At 41.4% G+C, this 23,361-nt stretch overlaps 1 protein-coding gene across 1 annotated transcript in view; it reads left to right on the forward strand.

The window, feature by feature from the left end:
* LOC121896516 (poly(rC)-binding protein 4-like) overlaps nt 1-23,113 on the forward strand; it is a 39,403-nt gene extending 16,290 nt beyond the window's left edge. The window contains exons 5-14 of the mRNA XM_042410458.1: nt 548-664; nt 4,250-4,381; nt 6,954-7,082; nt 8,300-8,374; nt 10,340-10,411; nt 16,856-16,897; nt 16,990-17,065; nt 17,561-17,610; nt 21,058-21,227; nt 22,157-23,113. Of these exons, the coding sequence (XP_042266392.1) occupies nt 548-664; nt 4,250-4,381; nt 6,954-7,082; nt 8,300-8,374; nt 10,340-10,411; nt 16,856-16,897; nt 16,990-17,065; nt 17,561-17,610; nt 21,058-21,227; nt 22,157-22,502 (1,209 nt within the window). The 3' untranslated portion in view covers nt 22,503-23,113. The remainder of the gene's footprint in view (nt 1-547; nt 665-4,249; nt 4,382-6,953; nt 7,083-8,299; nt 8,375-10,339; nt 10,412-16,855; nt 16,898-16,989; nt 17,066-17,560; nt 17,611-21,057; nt 21,228-22,156) is intronic.
* The last annotated feature ends 248 nt before the right edge of the window (nt 23,114-23,361 follow it).

The raw sequence follows: 23,361 nt of genomic DNA on the forward strand, positions 1-23,361 counted from the left end.
GCACAGTATGTCTGTGGCCACTTTAAATCCTTTTGCCAGTTTGAAACCTAATAACATGCGGATTTAAAGGAATAGTTAGATATTTTGGAAAATATACTTGCTTTCTTGCCAAGAGTTAGATGAAAAGATAGATGTAACTCTCATGTCTGTACATTAAATTAATTCTTTTGAACTACAGTACAGTTACAGCAGCAGCTGATTAGCTTAACTCAGCATAAAGACCAGCTCTATCGAAAGGTGAAAAAAATCCACCTACTAGCACCTCCAGGAAGTCACTGCTCCTGGCCCAGAAATAGTCCAGCACAATAACCCCTCCAGAAACCCCAAACTGTAATTTTTATACTATGGTTTTTGTACAGATTAAACAATTAGTGAGCTTCAGTGGTTCTGGTAGGTGGATTATGTTACTGTCAGACAGAGAGCATGGCTGGCTGTTTCCAGTCTTCATGCTAAACTAAGCTAACCAGCTTCTAACCGGCTGCTGGCTGTTGCTTCATATTTCTTTAATGTTGACCTTTAAGTGACCCATTGACCTCTGTTTCTACAGAGTACCGCTCGGGTCAACATCTCAGAGGGCTCCTGTCCAGAGAGGATTATCACCATCACTGGCTCCACAGACAGCGTCTTCAGAGCCTTCACTATGATCACATACAAACTGGAGGAGGTAACTATAATGCACAGCTATCACATATGGGCTACCAGTCAAAAGTTTGGACACACTTTTTCTTTCAAGTGTATGGGAAGGTGTGTCCAGACCGGTACTGTACGAGTGAAACCAGCTCATGGCGTCATTTTGCATAAATAAGACATCATAACAACTTTCCTATAAAGCAAAATAGGAGGACCTATCAAGAATAATTTTGTTTCCCTTCAAGTTTCTTACAGAGGACTCCAATCTGGATGCAATCAGCTAAATATATGTAGAAAGCTCTTTGAAGTTGTCTGGGCGGAGCCAAAATAAATTGTTTGTGAGAGGTGAAAAAAACAGCAAAAAGCCATTTCACCATATTATTACAAGAAATCATTTCCTGAGCTTCATCCCAACAGTACCACTAATGTGCTTTTATCGCTATCGATTATACTCTGAAATTAAGTGATGGAAGGAAAAAAATATAGCTGTACTTCATAGCATTTGATGTGCCTTCAGATAAGATTACACTGCAGATGAAACATATTTGATAAGTGGACCTGGCTGCTGCTGAAAAACCATTTTGACTCCTTCAAGAAGAATGGTTTGATATATGTTATACGGCAAGTTGCTCAATCACATTAGTTTTACATAAATGCCTTTCAACTTTTACTTGGCAACACATTATCTGGAGAAAGAACATGCAGAGTCCACCCGTAAAGATGCGAATTTGTACCTGTTAATGAGAAGGATTTGTACATCTTCTAATGAGTTATAGATGACAGGTTCCTCATGCTATTAATCCCCATGGTGACTGTCCATCACTGTGCTAATTAATATGGTGGAATCAGAGCTGTCTTCACTGATTTAGCATCACAGCAGACTCTGGCAAGGAAACAGGTGCTCCCTGCTCAAGTCAGCAGCCCTCAGTAAACACACACTGGCTGAGAGCACAGTGCAGTATTCATTAAAGATCTTTTGCACTCACCTCTTTTCAACCCTGTGTTCAGCTGAAACTCCTGAGTTTCCATGGCAACGTGTTGGCTGACCCACCGTGCGCCTCTCCTACCATAGTTGAGTTATTGTATGTCTGACACCTTTAATTAAAAACAAATGGGAATAATCTGCTTTTTGGCCACTGACTATTAGACTTGGTGTTTCTGTCGCAATAGTTTATGATTACACAGGAGCACAGACTCACTTTGTTTTTTTCATTTGGCAGATGATCACTGTGTGTGTGTGTGTGTGTCTGTCTGTCTGTCTGTCTCTGTTTTATGGATGTTTTCCCCAACTGCTACCATCTGAGGGCCAAAACACATTTTTATGCAAATAAAGCGATCTAATAATACGGAAAAAAAACAAACACTATATTATCAAACAGAAAGTGTTCTAATAACACAAGACATGCACTACATCATACATGTTTTTCCAGGTGTTGTGGCACAGCATGCATGAAAGCCACATAATCCTTTAGTATTGGAGTTCTTATCCCACCCGCAACACAATATGCTTTGGGGATTAAGCCCAGCAACTCTTTGTGTGAGCAGTGCTTGTGTAACCCGCTGTCTTATTTCCGCCAATTCGCTTTGAGAGTCTCTTATTGCTAGGACGGCACCGGGAAGTATCGGAACGTTCACAGTTGTTAAGATGTGGCTCATATTTTTAGATCAAATCAAGAAAATGACGCCCAGAGTCTTGTGATTGTACAGACGAGCTGTGTGCTCCCCTTCTAATGAGACAAGACGTCAGAGAGCCCAATCTGCCTCACTAAATATAGACACGGAGCAGAGAAGCATAAGAGCCACATCAGAATATGCTTTTCAAACTTTAAGTTCACGGTTATTGGAAACATTATGCAGTTCCTTTCATAAGTAAAATCCCTTGAGGTTACTCATCCATGCCATCCAATCTTAAGTCAAAGTCTCGCTAATTTTAATGCAAACTGGCCCCAACACAAACCATTCAAGAGCAAGCAGCATGCTTTGCATTCTGTCACACATTTGTTGTGGGTTGAACTCTGATGGGAAGAGAGACAGTGCTGCATATTTACATTTCAAAGGTTCACAGAGACACACTGTTCATTAATTAAAAGCTCAATCTCCGCCCACAGCAGAGCAGACACAGGATGTTTGCTACCTGCACTGTAAAAGCACTCATCAAATCAACACGGTTATGGCTCCAAATATACTTTATTTGTGTATTATAAAAACGTAAAATACATGTAGATGTTGAGACATATTCTGCACGCATTGTTTTTGGGCTGTTATTATCTTCTGAAGTTTTTAGTTGTACATGTCGATATACATTTTAACTTTATCCATTAAGGGTTTTATGTTAAATATGTGAGTGAATAAGTGAGTTTTCCGTCTGACAACTTGTCATTTTTACACTTTTTTATATATAACGTGTTAATTTGTTAGTTGTAGAGATGCTGGAAGGCAGGTTTTATTGTCTTCTAGCAGAGCCAGGTTAGCTGTTTCCCTCTGTTTTCAATTTTTATGCTAAACTAAGCTAACTCTGCTGGCTGTAGCTTCTTATTTAACATACAGATTTGAGAGTGGTATCATCTAACTCACAGCAAGAAAAGAATAATTTCCCAAAATGTCAAGGTATTACTTCAAATTGAACCTCATCTCATGGCAATTTCTTTAATTACAAGAGCAAGGACTAACCAAATTATATATATCTGTATCTGTATATATCTTTGCAGTGCATGGATATGACTCCAGTAACCTTTAAATACCAATATGAAAAGACATATTTCATACAAACCCATTAATTCAGTTTTATTCAAAAGATCTTGAGAGAGGAAGCCCAAGGTGACCAGGCTCAGTGTGCTGGCGGTACAGCAGGAAGGACATGTGGACATCGTGTTCTGCCTCAGTTCCATGCAGTAGAGTTAAAATCTCAAAGCACGATTTGCACACCACCGGTGCTGCAATTAATGTTTCCCCTTTCATGGAGTATTCAGCAGTCCATATAAATGATTAAACAGTCTTTTCAGACCACATGCTGGACTAGACTACATACAGTACATTGCTGGCCAGACTCCTGTAGGTTTATCTCCATGCATATACAGAAATATACAGATACAGAGGCAGAGGTTAATTAGGTGCAGATTGCTCTTTGCTCTCTTTGCCTCCCACCCAAAGCTCCACCTGCTACTATGGATCCCATTGGCTTTTCCCATTGTTGGATTGAAGCAGTAGAGACTGAGCTTGGCTGTGTTGTGATTGCATAAATCATGAGTGTAGCGCCTGCTTTGGCTTTGACTGTTGGCTCATCATGACATGGCATAATTGGGCAGATTTTAATTTTACTCAGTTTTTACTATTTGATTTGAGACATCCAGTATTCAAAATATTCAGCCAAGTTAATTCATGAGGAAGTATTTGATGAAACTGAAACTGGAAATGTGTTTAGTTAAAGCTGGATCTCAAATCTAATGCCTGTTCAGGGCTAATTGATGGAGTTAATACTCTCAAGTGACTTATCTCCCCCTCTATTTCCACCTAGACCCCTGCTGTCTGATCTTTTCCTCTGGGGCTCCCCCCTCCCCCTCTCTCTTTTTCTTTCCTGTTGACTCTCACCAGATTTTTCTTTGCCCATATCTCCTTCCAGGACTTGACTGCGCTGGTGGCCAATGGCACCATCAGCTCCAAGCCACCAGTCACCCTGCGGCTGGTCATCCCTGCCAGCCAGTGTGGCTCTCTCATTGGGAAAGGAGGGGCCAAGATAAAGGAGATCAGAGAGGTGAGCAGCCAGAACACAAATCTACTCCATCCTCCCCATCCTCGCTGCACAGGCTGGTCGAACACAAAAATGTGAAGAGAACAAATCTGCTCCTGGAAATGAGGAAAAAGGCTGCAGCTGAAAGAGACAGATATTTCATTCTCCACAATGCCACTGTCCTTACCCTGCTGTCTACCGTAATTTAAGGTTTATATTAGGTGCTTTTATTCAGAATCACTGCAATTATAGGGCGAGTATAATAAAGTTCCAGCTGGAAAGCTGGTGATCACGTTTGTCTACAGCAGGAATATGGTATGAGATAATGAATGTATGTATAATTTGTTAAACAAACTGGATGCAAAGACTAGCATTATTATGACATTTTAGTGAATGGAAATATAACAATTCACAAAGCGTGCAACATTTCAGATGATTAGACTAAGAGTCTGAAGCCACCTTAGCAGCTCCGTGAGGCTGTACAGTATTTTGGGGGGGGGGTTAGCCAAAGGCTAACATCAGCATGCTAACCTGCTCACAATTACAATGCTATCATGCTGAAGTACAGTATAGCAGGTATAATGTTTATGTTCATTATGTTATTATTCATCATCCTAGTTTAGCATTTTAGCATGCTAACATTTGCTAATTAGCTGTAAAAGTTGATTTTAAGCAGATAGGGATGTCATAGTGTTGATGTATTTGGTCATATACCAAAGTATTAGAAAAATTAACATTTGATGATGGTGCTAATGACTAATGAAGTTAAGGGATTACCAAAGTGATTACAAATCATCTTGAGGAGAACGTAAATATGTGCACCAAATTTCATGGTAATCCATCCAATAGTTGACATTTCACTCAAAACCTCAAATGTGAACCTCATGGTGGCGCTAGATGAAATATCAGAGGATCACCAAAGTCATGAGATCTCATCCTTTGGGCACCATGGTTATTTGTACCAAACGTCTTGACCAAAGTGGTGGACTGACTGTCAGACTGAGATTGTGGCTAAAAATATAGCATATTCACAAAGTATACAACATTTTATATAAATAAAACAATGGTTGTTGCAGATCATTTCACTTAGGTTGGCACTTGGCTAAAATTGGTTTTAGACCACCATTAAGGCAGAAAATTAGTGAGACAATGCTGTCCAGATAGATCACTTTACACAACATACAGTATGACTCAGCAGTGGCAACGTTGAAGGGAAAAACTCATGACATTTTAGGCCCAGTTGAAACATTAGGATTAAACTTATCTGATCTGTTGCCAGAGACGTCAGACACGTTAACTTTAGCTCTGTACCGCTCTACAAATAGACTCTCTGTCCCATTGCCATTTTAGCTCTTTACCTTCACCAGCAATGGCATCCAGTTGATTTTCTACGGTCAGACAGGTCATTAGCCACAGATTAAAGGGGACCTAGTATGCTTTTCCTTATTTTCAGTCATATATATAATGTTACAGTGTCTGATGTTTATGTTAAAACTGACCAACGTGTCAAATAATGAGGTAAATGTATGTAGAGGTAATCCCTGTAAGCAAAAACCACCAGCTTCAGACTGCTCTGAATGCTCAGTTTCCAATGTTTTTTTCTACTTTCATTCTGAACCAACATATAGATTTCTCTGTATGGTCATCTGCTTTACGCACAGTGTGCGAGTTCACTGCTCTGCTCTGCTAACATTGTAGCGTTTTTCCATTGTTTTGGGGGTAGTCACACCATGCCATTACTTCATTACACAGCACGGCAAAGTAAAATAAGTCATTTACCAATTGGAGGTATGCTGGTCATCTGCAGCTCTTCATCAAACATCATCTTCACTCTGGCTGTTTCTGCTGGTACTATTCCTCCCTGCATTATTTCTAACTGATCTGCTGGACAAAGAGCTCCAAATATCTCCATATCTTGTTATTTCGACCGGATTTTATTGCAGCTAACGAAGCTCTGCTAATTCAGTTAAAATTCTTCACAATAAAAGTCTCCCATTATTTAGTCGTTTAAAAGCTTTTAATTTGAAACACTAAAGCAGGGAATGCTTGGTGGTTACTTAACACAACTCTAATATGGCTGCCCCTTGGCAGCTACCGGAAAGCTGGCCAATCAGAACAGAGTGGGCTCATCAGGAGGGGGGCCTTAAAGAGACAGGAGCTAAGACTGCCTGTTAGAGACAGAGACTGAACCGAGGGGCTGCATAAAAGGCCAGTATAAGATAAATAAGGAGCTTTTGGAGCTGAACTGTGAATCATGCAAAACTACTCTAGTGGAGTCCCAGAATAAAAATATAGAGCTGGAAATTAGCATATTAGGTCCCCTTTAAAGCACTTACGTTTTCATTAACTCCTTGCCTGCATACAATCTATATTAGGGATGTATCAGGTAAAAAATGACATTTTCTGATTAATGACTTGGAGTTGAGCTGATTAATGAAGAGTTAGTTTATCTCTAACCTGACAGTATGACATTAAACTTTAAGGTCAGCAAAACCAGCAGGGAGGCAGGGAAAGAAGCCGTAGCAGAATAATCACAACTTGTTTTATCACCGGAATCAAACTAATCTTTTTTTTTTTAAACCTCTATTTTTTCCAGAGCACTGGAGCTCAGATACAGGTGGCAGGGGATTTGCTGCCCAACTCTACTGAGCGAGGGGTGACGATATCTGGGAATCAGGACTCGGTAATCCAGTGTGTCAAGCTCATCTGCACAGTAATCCTGGAGGTAGGAAGTGTACCATTCCTCTATTTACTCCACCTAGCTGACATTTTGTCAGAGCCCCTCTGCTGCAGCTATCCAAAGGAAATAATGGCTGTCGACATGCATTTTTTCATTTCACCAGCATAGAGTTATTGTCTGTTCCACTGCAGCAGAAGTTATTGCATTATTAGTAGGTTGCGTTAGTCGTCTTTGTTACGTAATGATACCTATGACAGTGTTGCATAGAAGTCGACTAGATTCAGAGTGCTGCTGAACATCTAGAACATGGGAAATACCAAGAAGTGATACAGTTTCTTTATTCTTTGGACCTCATGTGTTGTAATCTGCCGGACAAGACATCGGATAGAGTCAAAAGGTGCAGCTCTCAGGTCAGAGCTCAGCATTGTTGGAGAGGACACTAAGCTGCTAACAGAAAACAAACTGGCCTGCAGCAAAATCTGTCCACCTTTAGACAACAGCTCTCTTGAGAAAACTGAGGAGGAGATGAGAGAAAAACAACCCCAAGCACAGTTTCTCCCTGTGTGTTCATGGAAGTGCACAAGTCCTTTTTGTTTTAGCATTGCAGCTGGACCTGACTGACTAATTGCTAGTTTGATCCAGTTTTCCAGGGCTTTCTTCAAAGCAAGTTTCATTAGGATTCTGTACCAGCGGCTTCTTGCTTTTGGCTCCAAGATTTAAATTATGCAAAGTTATACAAAGAATTTGCTGTGACTGCTCCCACAGAAAAGATGCTCTACATTTTAATCCCAAAAAACAGTATCACCAGCACTGCAGTTCTTCGATAAGATATACAGCGTCATGTACACTGTATAATCTCCTTTTCTTACTGGTGTTTGAAGAATTTTATCTTAAAAAATCTCCCTGTCAGTGGATGTTTGATTTATCCAGAGGGCAAACCACTGCAGAGCCCAGAGCCCTGATGCAAACTGAAACTCAGAGCTATTATCCACAAAGAGCTCTCACTACACTGCTTCAGTTATTCAACAAATTACTAGTATTATCAAAAGAAAAACAAGGAAGGGAATAGTGTCAATGTCATTAGCAGTTTAGTACATCATTCATTGTTATTGTATGTTAATGTACTGGAGAGTTAAACACCATTCGTTCACTCTTTAACAGAAATGCTGAGCAGTGTGTGCTGTGTAGAGATTATTCATGTCTGTATGGGATTTTTGTATTTTACAACCTCTGACCCCTTGTCCTGTTTTTTGACTACTTAGTCTCCCCCGAAGGGTGCCACCATCCCTTATCGACCGAGCCCCTCGCCAGCTGCACTCCTAATCGCAGGGAACCAGGTGAGAGAGTGAGATTTTACCAGACAAGAGTGGTTCTCAAACTGCGGGGCGAACCCCCCTTTAGGGCCGCACAGGCTTAATTTACAGGGGATTAGGTTTAGACTTGGGGGGGAAATGAGGAACTTGAATGAGAAGCAGAAGTTGAATGAATCTGTTTCATGTAGGAACAATAAAAGTGCTTTCGAGCTAGCGAGGCTATCACAGTTCAGATTAGCAGTGAGATTTATTCAAACAGTAAAACTAGATGTTGGCTGCAAGATGAAAAGATTCTTACAGGAGAGAAAAGATGAACGTAGAATATTCACTGCCGATATTGCAGGAAAATTAAGCCTTTTGTGTCACAAAACTCATAGAACTCAAGTTTAATTTGCATATTTCATTTGCACAACCGAAACTGATGTAAAGGTGAAAGGAAAAATGCCATTCTTGTTCTTGATAATGTTTTTTCAAAAGAATAACATTCAACTTGGCTTGTTTTGTTACTAGTTTCCAATATATTACTAATGGTTTACAAAAATGACATTGGTTTACATGGGAGTGGAGAATATAAAAAAATTTAAGAACCTGACAATCCCAACTTCCTAGCTTACATTACTGCTCAAATGGTTACTGGAAGATGTGGAGGAGGTTTTGCCAATGATCAGATATTCCACCGAAGTTCTTGACTCATCCTAGAACCAGTTTGTGTATCTCATGTCTTACTGTTACATTTGAGTCACAGCACTAAGCATCTGCTTTTCCTTAAGATACTCCTTAACATTTACTACTGCTCTGAATGTATTTCCAGAATTTTCAAAGACTATTCTGACCATCCTGATGAAAAAATATTTAATAATAAATATAAAAGTCTGTAGCCAGAAATGACATATGTCCAGTATTTTTGTTTCCATACAAAATAATATGTTCATATTTCATTACAAAAGAGCAGTAAGTCATTTCTGGCCACCTGGATTTGGAAATACAGTCCCAACTAGAAAGAACTGGTTAAAAATCTTTTTTATTGCGCAACAGACAAAATGTATTTTCATCCAGACAGTTAGAGGAGTATTTGAGGATTCTGGAAAAACCGTCAGGACAGCTATAAATGTTGTTAAACGACCTTCTGGTTTTTCAGTGATTGGCAGGTATTTATCTTTCAGGGAGAATCAGATGTTCACCACTGTGACTCAAATGTAACGTTAAGACATGAGAGGCACAAACTGGGACCAGGCTCACCCTTGTGGGGAAACAAGACTCCTGTGCAGGCTCCTTGTTGGGGGAAAGGGTGGTGTGTGTGTGTGTGTGTGTGTGTGTGTATGTGAGGGTGGGTTGACTGGGTGTGTATAGATGTTGCTGTTCGGGAAGGGACAGATATCCACCCTCCCATGGAGCAAGTCACAAGATTAGCAAGTGAGACTGGAGACCTGCCGTCTCCTCTGGCTACAGCAGCAGCCAGATATTCTGCATAGCTGTCAGCAGTTCTGACACTGTTTGTGCTGCCTCAGACTCTGGTCAATTTATGGAATAGCTTTGTGTTTTTGATATTCCTCATAATAAGCTATCAAATTAAACCCGGGGCGAGGTTCTGGTCACCGGGAGATGGCTATAATGAAGGCTGCACACTGATAAGGGATGTTTGTATAATTTGTTATAGGAGAAAATGAAGTGGAGTGGGAAAGGGTCGGCGGATGAGTCATAGCCTATAAGCCTGTTAGGTGTGTTAAAGTGTCAGAAATGCTGCCTGGAGAACTCAACGCAGACCAAATTTAATGTGTAGCAAAAGCCAAGGAAAAGAAATGAAACTGGACATTTTTACTCAGTATTTGAGTCAAATTTACCATGGAAGGTTTCAGCCAGCTGGCACATATTTACTCTAACTAATCATTCTTACCAATGCAAAATTAATGACTGTCTGAACTTATAAAGATGAAGATATGTTAGTTATGAGGTACATATTTTCACTTCTGTGTTGCTGTGTGTTTGTAGGTGTTTGAAGCATCAGAATATGCACCCCACCCTATGTACTCAGTCGCCCAGGGTGGCCTGGACCTTCAGCAGGTAGGTGTCATCTTAACGGGAGAATCATTCATGTGAATATAAACATTTCTCTTGAAATCGGCTCACATTCTTTTCAATCGTTGCACAAGGAGCTGAGCGGTGAGTAAGAGCAGGGGTTATGTGTGGTATGTCCAAATTTACACAGTCCATCATCTGGCATGAGGCATTAAAAACAACAGCTGAACATAAGCTGCAGCTATTGTTCCAGCCTGTCATATGAGCTATAACCCCTCCTGAAACATGATGCCATCACACACCACACAGCTCCTCTGCCGTCTATTTTTCAGCCCTGCCTCACTCTTTACCAGAAACATTTCAGCTTTAGGAATATTCTTCCCATGACGGCAATAGCAGATACTGTCATAATATCAGAATGGAGACAGCAGCCACTGGAAAATCAATGTTAAATTGGGGAAAAAAAGGACATTTAATTGTGGGTAATGTAGTATAAAGAGTTCACAATTAACATCACTCATGGTGTAAGTGACAGAATTACCGCTACTAGTTTTTGGTGTTTTTGTGCTTTGCTGTGTATAAACACAGCTCTAATGTACTTATGCATTTTAAGGGTGAGATCTCCACTCCAGTTTATGACCATATAGGATGGACTGGTAATAGTAGCCAGACTGCTGGCGTCAGTCAGAATTGAGTTAAGCTAAGTGCTGTCTGGTCTGACCATAACTATAATGAGGGAGGGCTGCACAGACACCACCCTTACTAATTACAGGACGGAACGAGGTGCCGCATATAGATAGAAAGATAGAGATAGATAAGTTGGATATCAGTGTGTGGAGAGACAAAAGAAGGTTAACATATGTGAGTTTGCATTATTTAAGATAATGGGGGATGGGGGTATTGCAGTTAGAGATGACGGTGATGGAAGAAATTAAAATAAATGAGAAAGAAAATGGAAGAGCTATACAATTAAAATCTTAGCTTTGCACAGGTAAAATATTAAAGGTTATATGTTAGTATAATAGTCAATTTGGGTCAGGCGTTGATGTAATAAGGGCAAGTATTTCTAAAAGGAGCATTTTATAGTGTTGCGAGTCCTTGGGAAGCAGAGTCTATCAACAGTGTTTTTTGAACTGAACACCTGGACATGAAAGATGTGTGTGTGTGTGTGTTCTGCACACTGATTATACTGTATGTTAGTATTTAACATAAATAAGTCATAACCATTTTAGATCAGCAGCCTCCACACTAAAATGTACACTGCTGCCTGCCAACAGGCACAGAAAATCTGTTACAGCACAAAACAGGAACTAAGAAAAATTAAGAGACATAGTGCTTACTCAGTTTTACATGCAGCAAGTCCAGGAAACCTTAAGGTGTTTTTGAAGATAAAAAATCGGGATCTATTTGCAAGTAATACATGCTTTTCTGAAATCCAAAAAATATTTTCACTCGCTTCTGTGGTATCATGGTATCTAGACATGCAGATAGTTATGGTTTTATTTGCCTTGGTTTTGAGATATTTGAGCTTCGAAGTTTCTGCCTCCACTCCAGTACAAAGGAGGTGAATAGAATTTTGATTTTGGTGCTCACAGCATTGAAAAATAGTCTCTAAGTCTAATGTTGTGTTTGCAGTCCTGGATACCCCAGGCTCTCTTTAATAGCTCAATCACCTCGATACTTCATGACTTTTCCTCTTTTTTTGAGAATTCCTTATAGACATTTTGAACTAAAGAAATGACACATTCATTCTGTTTAGGGTCTTAGAGACTCCAGCTGTAAAACATCCTCTACTTCTTTTTATGGCTGTTCCTGTAAGGGGTTGCACAGCGGATCATCCGTTTCCATCTCTTCCTGTCCTCTGCATCTCCCTCTGTCGTGCCAACCACCTGCATGTCTTCCCTCACCATTTCCATAAACCTCCTCTTTGGCCTTCCTCTTTTCCTCTTGCCTGGCAGCTCCATCTTCAGCAATATAACCAGCATCTCTCCTCTGCACATCCAAACCATCTCAATCTCACCTCTCTCGCTTTATGTCCAAACTGTCCAACCTGAGCTGTCTCTCTAATATAATTATTCCTAATCCTGTCCATCCTCCTCACTCCCAACGAAAATCTTAGCACCTCCAGCTCCAGCTCCTGTCTTTTCATCAGTGCCACCACCTCCAAACCATACAACATAGCTGGTCTCACTACCCTCTTGAAACGTTCCCTTTTCACTCTTGCTGTTACCCTTCTGTCACAGATCACTCCTGATACTCGTCTCCACCCACTCCACCCTGCTTGCACTCCCCATTACTTTGAACAGTTGACCCCAAGTATGCAAACTCATCCACCTTCGCCACCTCTACTCCTTGCTCACCATTGCGCTGTCCGCCCCCCCCATTCACGCACATGCATTCCATCTTGCTCCTACTGACTTTCATTCCTCCAGTGCATACCTCCACCTCTCCAGGCTCAACCTGCTCCCTACTCTCACTACAGATCATAATGTCATCTGAGAACATCATAGTCCACAGACACTCCTGCCTGATTTCATCTGTCAACCTGTCCATCACCATTGCAAACAAGAAAGGGCTCAGAGCCGATCCATGATCTAATCCCACCCCCACCTTGAACCCATCCATCACTCCAACTTCACACCACACTGCTGTCACACTGCCCTCATATATATCCTGCACCACTCCTATATACGTCTCTGCCACCCCCAACTTCCTCATACAGTACCACACCTCCTCTCTTGGCACCCTGTCTTATGCTTATGCCGCTCACTAATCATCACCTCTCCTCTCAATCAAGCTTCCACTACTCCTTCCCATAACTTCATGCTGTGGCTGATCAACTTTATACCTCTGTTGTTGCTACAGCTCTGCACATCATCCTTATTCTTGAAAATCTGTAACAGTACACTTCTTCTCCACTCCCCAGGCATCCTCTCACTTTCCAAGATTGTGTTAAACAATCTAGCTAAGAACTCCACTGTCATCTCTACTTAACATCCCCATGCGTCCACAGTCATCTAGACCAACCGCCTTTCCACTCTTCATTCTCTTCATAGCTGCCCTCACTTCTTCCTTGCTAATCTACCACACTTCCTAATTCACTATCCCCACATCATCCAACCTTCTCTCTCTCTCATTTTCTTCATTCATCAGCCCCTCAAAGTACTCCTTCCACCCTCTCGACACACTCTCCTCACTAGTAAACACATTTCCACCCATCCCTAACCTGCTGCACATCCTTAACAGCTCGGTCCCTTTGTCTAGCCAATCGGTACAAGTCTTTTTCTCCTTCCTTGGTTTCCAACTTCTCATACAACTCACCATATGCCTTTTCCTTAGCCTTTGTCACCTCTCTCTTCGCCTTACACTGCATCTCCTTGTACTCCCGCCTACTTTCTTCATCCCTTTGGCTATCCCACCTCTTTTTCGCCAACCTCTTCCTCTATACTTTCCATCTATACTTTCTTGTATTTCCTCATTCCACCACCAAGTCTCCTTGTCTTCTTTCCTCTGTCCAGATGACACACCAAGTACCTTCCTAGCTGTCTCCCTCACCCCTTCTGCAATAGTTAGCCAGCCATCCGGCAACTCTTTACTACCACCCACCACCTGTCTTAACTCCTCCCTGAACTCCACACAACAGTCTTCCTCCTTCAACTTCCACCAATTGATCCTTTGCTCTGCCTTCTCTTCCTCTTCTTGGTCTCCAAAGTCAATCTACAGACCACCATCCGGTGCTGCCTAGCTACATTCTCTCCTGCCACCACCTTGCAGTCTTGTCAGTCAGTCTTATGTCCTTGCAGACATAGTCCACCTGTGTGCACCTTCCTCCACTCTTATACGTCACCCTGTGCTCCTCCCTCTTGTTGAAATACGTATTCACCACAGCCATTTCCATTTCCTTTTCGAAAAATGGTAAAACAGTTTGAACCCATCTCTGAGGCTCCTGACCTTACTCCCCTTCCACCTGGTCTCTTGCACACACAGCACATCTACCTTCCTTCTCTCCATTATATCAGCCAGCTCTCTCCCTTTTACCAGTCATTGTGCCAACATTCAAAGTTCCGACTCTCACCTCCACATTCCTACCCTTCCTCCTCTCCCGCTGCCGCCAGACATTCCTTCCCCCTCTCCTCCTTCTTTGCCCAACAGTAGCATAGTTTCCATTGGTACCCTGCTGGTCAGCAGTACCAGTGGCAACTGTTGGTAACCCGGGCCTCAACCAATCCAATATGGAAATCTGATTTATGATCCACATATTTGATTTGGCATAGGTTTTATGATGGATGCCCTTCCCGACACAACCTTCTCTATTTATCTGGGCTTGGGACCGGCACTAAGAATGCACTGGCTTGTGCATCCCTAGTGGCTGGGTTCCCAGCTGTAAAAGATGATTAAATAAAATTGATTTTCATTTGCTTCATATCTGTGATTGGTGACAGTACTTTTTTTATTTACTCAGCACAACCCCTCACAAATCTGAGATAAATTATTTGGATTTCTGCTACTGGAGTTTTAGATTTTCTAGCAGTTTGGTTGTCGTCCCATAACATATGAAACATGAAATACTTTATGGTAATTTCCATATTTTGTCACCTCATCAAATGTGCATGCCTAGTGTGTGGAAGTTGCCACTTCAATACATTTCCACTTACTGGGTTTTAACCTCTCCTACTCCCGGCCCCCTACCATAGACCTATTTTGGGGGGAACAGGGGATGTTTAGGGAGTGATAGCAGGTCAACAGTATATGCCGCATAGAAGTGGTATAGATCATCTGAAAGCTGAGAGCCTGAAAAGTAATTTGGGATGCAGTTCAGCACTGTGTGTCAAGTTTTTCTAATAATAAATCTGTAATGAACATTGTATTTTGGTTAGGTGTCTATTCAAATTTTGAAAGTTTAGAGTGTATAAGGGCTTAGCACATTATGACGGAAGTATATGATGGCCATTCCCATGCTCTATTATATCTCATAAGATGTTGCAGCAATTTTTGGGTTTATACCCTTTGTTACACAGATTTGGTGCAAAATGTAACCATTTTTGACCATTCGAGAATTGATAAAAAATGGTCAAAAATTCCTTCAAAATACCACCAAGACCTTGAAGAACACCATAGAAAAATTTCAAAATGTTTTGGTATGAAAACTTTTTACATTTGGAAATTTCCATAAGAATTGCATTCTTCAGCAATTGGATGGCGAGCACTTCTGTTCTGGAAACCCCCTCATTGTCAATATACCAACGAAAGCCATACATCCTCTGAATGCCCGAGGTCTCTAGTTTGGGATCTAGTTTCATGAGGTTGTGATTATCCTTGAGGTCAAATAGGTCATTTTATACAGTGAGGTCAAGTTTCAAAAAATGGTCTCACTACAATGAAATGGCTACTGTTTGGATTAACATCATCACACATGAATACAATTGGGTTCATTGAATCATTGATAATACCCAATTTATGCAATTCCAAGACTGTTTAGGGACCCCAGTATACAGAAATATTCAAATACACCATTTTTAGAACAAGTGGAAATAACACGTTTATACTGCATGCAAAAAACTGCATGGTTTTTGCCCAAAACTGCATGGGATTAGCATAAAGTGGGCATGTCTGTAAACGGGAGACTCATGGGTAATCATAGAACTCATTTTCATTAAGATATCTTGAGGTGAGAGGTCAAGGGACCCCTTTGTAAATGGCCATGACAGTTTTTTCTTCACCAAAATTTAGCCTAAATTTGGAGCATTATTTAGCCCCCTTCCCAACAAGCAAGCATGACACTCATAGTTGGTACCAATGGATTCCTTAGGTCGTGTAGTTTCATATGATACAAATATCTTTACTGTAGCTTAAAACTGAGTCCACTACAGCCTCTGAAAGACAGTAATGTCACCCACGATGCCAGCGTCTTCGGGGAGAAAAAGAGGTTAATAAGGTGCAAAGAAAAGAAAAAATTATTATTTTTTGTTTCTAGAAATACAGGACTGGGGTCTGTGAGTATAGCTTACGTCAACAAAACACAAATCCAAAAACAGCCACCTGTGTACTTTGTATTGACGAAATAGTCCCCATAAAAACAGTTCACACTGAGGTCACTGTGTCTGGACAGAAATGTTCCAGTTGAATCTTTTATTTGTCATTTTTAATGGTGTGAGCACCACAAACAAAATTTAATTCACCTCAATTTTATTGGGTGGAGGCAGAAATCTCAGAAACGGATATTTCAAAACCTGGACAAATAAAGCCAAAACTATCTGCAGCATTACTGGATAACGCTAGAGGCAAGTTAGAAAATATATTTTTCTATTCAACACTTCTCTTCCTTACAAGCATAAAGTCCAGGACTGAACTATAAACATGTATATCACTTATTCTGAAAAACGGGCATGTGTTGACAGTGAAGCACTTCCATTAAGAGGCTGCAGATTTATTGCCAGTGTGTAATGTTTTATTGCTGTAATTTACCTAATGCAGGACGCTCTCTTTCAGGCCTACACTTTGCAAAACCAATATGGCATTCCACACTCAGAGGTACGACCATTTGTGGAAATAATTTAATATAACACAAGCAGATCTTATGGTTTAGTGCACACTGCATCACAATCTTCCTCTCTGTGTTTCAGCTGGCCAAGCTACATCAGCTGTCAATGCAGCAAGGCCTGAGTCCAATTGCCCAGCCTGCTTCGACTGTCATACCTGGTATGTACAGTGCAGCAGTAATTACCACAAGTACAGGATTTGTATAAAACAAAATAAGCAGCTTGTAGAGTTTTGTGTTTGCATCACTCCTCCATCTGTACTACTTGTCATAGATATTCAACCTGCCTTTAGATATGATAGGTATAGTCTGGATGTCATTAGCTGCACTGATTATGTGCTTGTGTCAGTGCAGAAGGAGGAGAAGAGGCTTTACAGCTCTCTCCTATCTCCCAGTCTGAGAGAAAAACTATTATGTGAAATGATATGTTCAGCAGAGTCAGAGAACTGGGAGAAAGAAAAGAATGAGTGCCCTGTTAAACATCAGTCCATTAAAATGGAAATTATATTAATGCTTTACTATAGCTTGCAGTTCTACACTGAAAGGGCTTTTCCCGCATGCCGATGGTGCCTCCTCTAACAAAAGCTGCTGGATGAATGTTAAAATGTCTGATATGTCAATTTTATTCAGTTGATGCTTGTGTTCTCTCTCATCAGGGATGGACTCAAACTCTCAGACATCTCAGGAGCTGCTTATTCCCAATGATGTAAGGAGAGGCAACTCATAACTTCTTATTCTTTATGTTGTTTCGAATTTTTTTCCCATCTGAGCAGCAAGAAAAACAACAGGAAGTCAGTACTCGTCTCACATGTACACAGCTCCGGAGCAGGTGACTTTAGATGCGGTAGCTCCAACAGCAAAGACGTCTGGCGTGACTTCAAAAGAGATGAGAGACATGTTGGCAACTTACTAATTATCCTCATTATTCTAACCTCAGACTAACCCAAGGTTAAAGGGATTTTCAGCTGATATGGATCCTTTCGCATTATTGTCTGGGCTGCAGTTGCAGTGTCTTAGAGTGACTCCCATGAGTGCTCAGTAAATCCTCTCATGTTCCCTGACCTACTTAGACACTGTCTGCTGTCAAAACAGCCAATAAGGAAAGAGACAAAGATCCTTTCCCTCTTCACTTAGCCTCCGTGAGGGTTTTGATGAAATGTCTCTTCAATCTGAGTGTAGAAATCACAATGCTGACATTCACATCAAAACAAAGCACATTTCCTTTCAGATGATCACTTTAGTAATGGATAGCTGGTTTTGTCAGAGAACTTTTGGATGTGAGCTCTGGCTATTAACGGTAGTAATTAGCTTATTTTTGATCTCATTTAGAAAAATGAGAAGAGAACTCACTTCTAAAGTAAAATTTATAATGAAGCCATTTATAATTTACAATCTCATTTGCAGCTTTTATATCCAGTATAATAACAGAACTCAGTCATTCAAAGAATGAAATGTTGCTTAGAAGATTACAGGATGAGGCTGGTGTTTTTCTACAGTTTTCTTCTTGTCAACAAATCCTGAAAAAAACAAAATCAACATGGCGCTGGTCTGACTCAATACTTTCTGACGTTCTTACACTGTCTGTGGCTCTCAGTCCCGAGTTCATTCGATCCTACTGAAGACATAAATCTTTGAAAATTGGGTCACAGATTTATAGTTTCAGTCTTTAAAAAGGGCTAAGACATTTCCTTAAACAGCTGGGCAAAAATTACTCAAACAGGAGTTAATTGTGCATTTGCCGGGGACTATTTTCAAACTCAACTTAATATGCGCTAGTCAGTATTTAGAGCAGCAGGACAGTGTATGTGTGATTGACTCGAAATTACAGTGCCCATGCTCTCGGTAATGAAGGAAAATGTCACCCTGTGCAACGCTGTGGCTCGCTGATGTGTTTTAAATTGTTTTTTGGGGAAAAAAATTGAGCTCTATTGCACAGGAATACGTTATATCAAGCTTTGGCTACACATGCAGTACAATGCACACATTGTTAGCAGTTGGTTTGGGGCTTTTCAAGGAGTTTGTTAACAACAGTGAATATATCCTTTTAAATTGTTTAGGAATTCTAGTCCAAACCATGATATAAACAGGATCTGAAAGGCTCTTTACTGTCAAATTTGCAGTTTAAAAACCCCCTTAATTATCCCTCGAGTATAAGCAAAGAGGAAGCAGCAATTTTCAGACAATAAAATAGATCTTCGCTTTGCTGTCTTTGTTGTACATTAGAGAGAAGAGAAAACAAACAGGAATTAGATTCAAGGTTGCACTGTACTGTACAGGATATAGTCACAACCCTTCAGCAACATTTCTAAAATGCCTGAAGGCTTTTCCTCCCCTCAAGTAAACCCCCACATGTCGAGCAGTACAATGCATCAGAGGAATGAGGGAGTCCAGTGCTATACGTGACAGGGACAGCTGTAAGCTCCAGCCATTGTTCCAGAAGAGAGGACTTATAGCCATGACTGAGCCTCAGCCCTCCGTCACCCCCCCACCACCACCCCACCCTCCACCCCCCCTGGCCGGCCACGCTCCGGCCACACAATCCTGCTCTGTGCTCACATACTGAACACTGAAGGAGACTTGTGCACACACACACACACACACACACACACAGACGCATTCCGAAACTGCTTACACACCAGTCAGCAGTATACTGTACCCCAGCGCAAGGAAGATTTAGCCAGAAGAAAAATGGCTGCATCCTCACCATCCCATCCCTCTTCCCGTGTCCTTTCAAACGACTGCCTCAGCAGGAAGTCAACAATATATAGGCCACTTACAGCTGAGGACCAGGAGCACCATGCAGCATTACTGTTGTATGTATGCTTAGGAAAAATAATCACTACAGGGAGCGTACCTGTGCTGCCTCCTGTGTCATTTGTTTAGCTCTAGTTTGCTTAGTTGCATTTTCCAGGTTTTTTTTGAGGTTGCTCATACAGGAATGCTGTTGTCTGAGGTCATGCACACCAAAGTGGGCGAGCTGTCGACAGCTGGTATCTATTGACAGCTGGTGTAAAAGGCCAGAGTCCAGTGGAGATTCTTGGTCACAGTGGGGGAGCGACGTTATCTGTGATTTGAGGTCTGTAGTGGCCATTGTCTCTAGAGTTGTTCTTTTTAGGCTGGCTGTGCTCAGTGTGTCTCCCCCCTGAATAAACTGCTGGGCCAATAATAGCCAGGCAGACCAACCAGGTCGCTGTGTGACGAATCAGACATTGTGGAACAAGCTGCTTACTTCCCAGGAAAGGAATGTGAAATGCAGGGGCAAGAGCGACACAAACACCGTTGTGTGTGTTTGTGTATTTCTACCTATGCGTCAGCCGCTGCTAAGCTGCCAGCACACACACATACTACAAGCACTTCATCACTGTCTGTCCCCCTCACTATATATCTGGCAGCATAACCCTGTCGCTGAGCCCTGACACCCTGCACTTGAGCTGATACGCAGCCCCAAACTCCGGGTCTGTTAAATATCTATTGTGAGCTAATAGGCACGGGTCCAGGTTGGGTAATGAAAACAGAACAAAAGTAATAATGTATTTTGGAATGCAATAAAACTCATGTCATTGTCTAATCTACTCTCAACAGAAAGAATGCTCAAGCCGAAGGCACTGTATATTATGTATTTGAGTTATTTTTCCATTATGTTTTCCATTAGCACTGAGATGCATCTCGCTGGCATGTGTTTGGGAAGTGATTTGTTTGGGAAGTCATCACCACTCTGAGAAATCAATAACCTTTTAGCCACTCAGATTAATGAGACGCAAATGTGCCTTCTCTCGTCTCTTTTACCAGTGCAAAAGCAGTAGCAATTAGGGGGGACTCAGGGAAAAAAAAACGCTTTTGACATGCATGATGGATGACCAATCCACTGAAGACAAACAATGTAATTGCAATATTTGAAGTAGTCCACATTAGGTCAGCTCAACAGCACCATACAGGGTTTTTTTTTTTTTTTTACTGTTTTGCTTTTGCCCTTTTCGTCAGAATCACTTTCATCAGCATAACAGATCCGACAATGAAAAAAAACTGTGCTCAGGCCAATGATTTATTGAACCTTTTCCTCGTAAAGCATGTCTGCTGTTCTCTTCAGTACATCTACACAGTCATTCATCTTTCCATCAATTGACCAATGTGTCTTACCTCTATTCTTTTGCAGCTGATAGGCTCGATCATCGGCCGCCAGGGCACTAAGATCAACGAGATCAGGCAGGTGTCAGGAGCCCAGATCAAGATCGGCAGCCAGCTGGACGGGACAAGTGACCGTCATGTCACCATCACAGGAACACCAGTCAGCATCAACTTGGCCCAGTACCTCATTACCTCCTGGTAAGAGCTAAGAGCTGGTGTATATGTACAGCCATCTAATGAATCGCCACAAGTGCCTTAGGGAAACGCATTGCTTTAAAAGGGTCAAAGGTTATGCTATAGAGTGATACGTGATAATGAGGTATGTCCTTGTGCTACTGGTAATTGGCCTCAGGGGGATGAGTAAAAGCAGGGTTGTATTGTACTACACATAATAGCAGTGTCTTGTTGAAATTCAGTATTTGCTGTGCAGCTTTTCTTTTTCAATTAATGTAATAACATTTCCTATACATAAAGAACATAGTAATGCAGCACAAAACAAAATCTTCCCGTAAATCACTGAGGAACCGGTAATAGAATAAATCTGGGCACATAAAAGTAGTTAATACAAATAAAATGAAATGATACAATAAAAGAAAATAAACATCTACTCCCTATTATGTTTCTTTCTTTATATAACCTAGAAAATGAGACCAGACTTCATAAAACTTCCCTTGGTAATTATTAGTTCTTGCAATTACAGATTAAAGAGAGGCAATGTCTGTCATTAATTTGAACTATTCACCAAAATCAGGTTTTATCTGACTCTTCCAGTGGTGGAGAACAATCCTTATAGCACCTGTTAGTTAGGTTTAAACACAGTTGGGGTGATTCTGGCGGTAGCTTATGCAGCCATTCTCCAATACTTTTGATCAATTGTTCTCATAACAGAGAAACAGAAGAATAATACTACATTAAATGAAGAAAAGTATCTGCTTCATTTTTACACTTCCAACACTGCATGAGTCCCATTTTTTTGAAGTGTTACTGGTATATAGCTCTGGCGTCTTTTTAATAATTTTCCAGAAACTTCACCCAGTGTTGCAGCAACAGTATAATCCTCTAATCTTCATTCCCTGTCCTCTCTCCATGTCTCCCTCTCCTCCCTCCTCATATCTCTGCCCTCATAGTTTAGAGACAGCCAAATCCACGGCCCAGGCAGCCACCATGGCAACTCCGGTCGACCTCAACATGGCCTTCACCCAGCCGGCCTCCCCAGCTGCCTCCCCCGCACCCACCCTGGCCACCATGGGCGCCCTGACCCCGGCTCATATGCTGGGCGCCCCGTACGGTGCCATGCCCCTCTCCGGCCTGCTGGGGGTGAAGTCTGTCCCCTTTCTGACTCTGTCCAGCCCCGCCCCCACCGTGGCCGTCTCCGCAGCGCCCTCCCACACCACTCTGGCTGCCTACACTGCCAAAATCTCCTCAGCCAACTGCATCAAAAAGCCAGAGAGACAGAAGTTCGCTCCCTACTGATGCAGCCTCTGCGTCTCCGAGTCTGGAGAGTCAGATGAAGGACAGCTGTGCAGTGTTCTTCCACAAACGCCTGATGTAGCCATATCCGCTGGCAGAGATGCTCTTGACTTTTATTCTATGATGCACCAACAGAGAAGAGACCAATGGTGATGTGGACAAAAGCTATTAGAATTATTTACGGATATAGATAATTTGTGAGTTTCCCATGAATTGATGGGCCGCTTTCATCGTCACCTCATCACTGTTATTGATCCCTGAAAAAGGGCTGGAACCTCACCTGAGAGACACATGTTTAAATGATAGTTTATACATGCGTATCTCAAGTTGGAGATCAGCTACAAGTATTTATCCTTCAATAAATTTGTAAATTATACTCAGATGACAAATGCTCTACTGTATGATGCTTTTATACAATGTCTATGTTTGGCTCTTGAAGTTTTTAAGAAAATTTGTAAATGTCTTGGGGGGCGGGGGGATTTTGATTTTTTTAATAATCTGTGCTATGGTACTGTACTTTACTGTTCAGTGTTATGTTCATTTTGTTGGATTTTATTTTGATTGTGCACTTGTTTAATCTTTATTTATTAGTACTGTTTCATTTATTAAAAGTCTTTGTTTCCTGACATGGCTGATGTTTGTGTGTCCTAGCTCTATTTTTCCCCCCCTATCTTTACCAGTAGAAGCTGCATTTGAACCAAATCAGTGTCAACCTATTGCAGCAGCACAGGAACACACACTCAGGAATAAACAATGCACACACACAGATGCGATGCCAGATCCAGGTTATTTTTGTTTACCTCCAAACACAGGGTGGGTGGCGGCTTGTCATTCCAGTTGCCAGAATTTATAAGAGATGCTT

This window comes from Thunnus maccoyii, chromosome 4 (assembly GCF_910596095.1).
Source record: "Thunnus maccoyii chromosome 4, fThuMac1.1, whole genome shotgun sequence".
In the NCBI taxonomy this organism is placed as follows: domain Eukaryota; kingdom Metazoa; phylum Chordata; class Actinopteri; order Scombriformes; family Scombridae; genus Thunnus; species Thunnus maccoyii.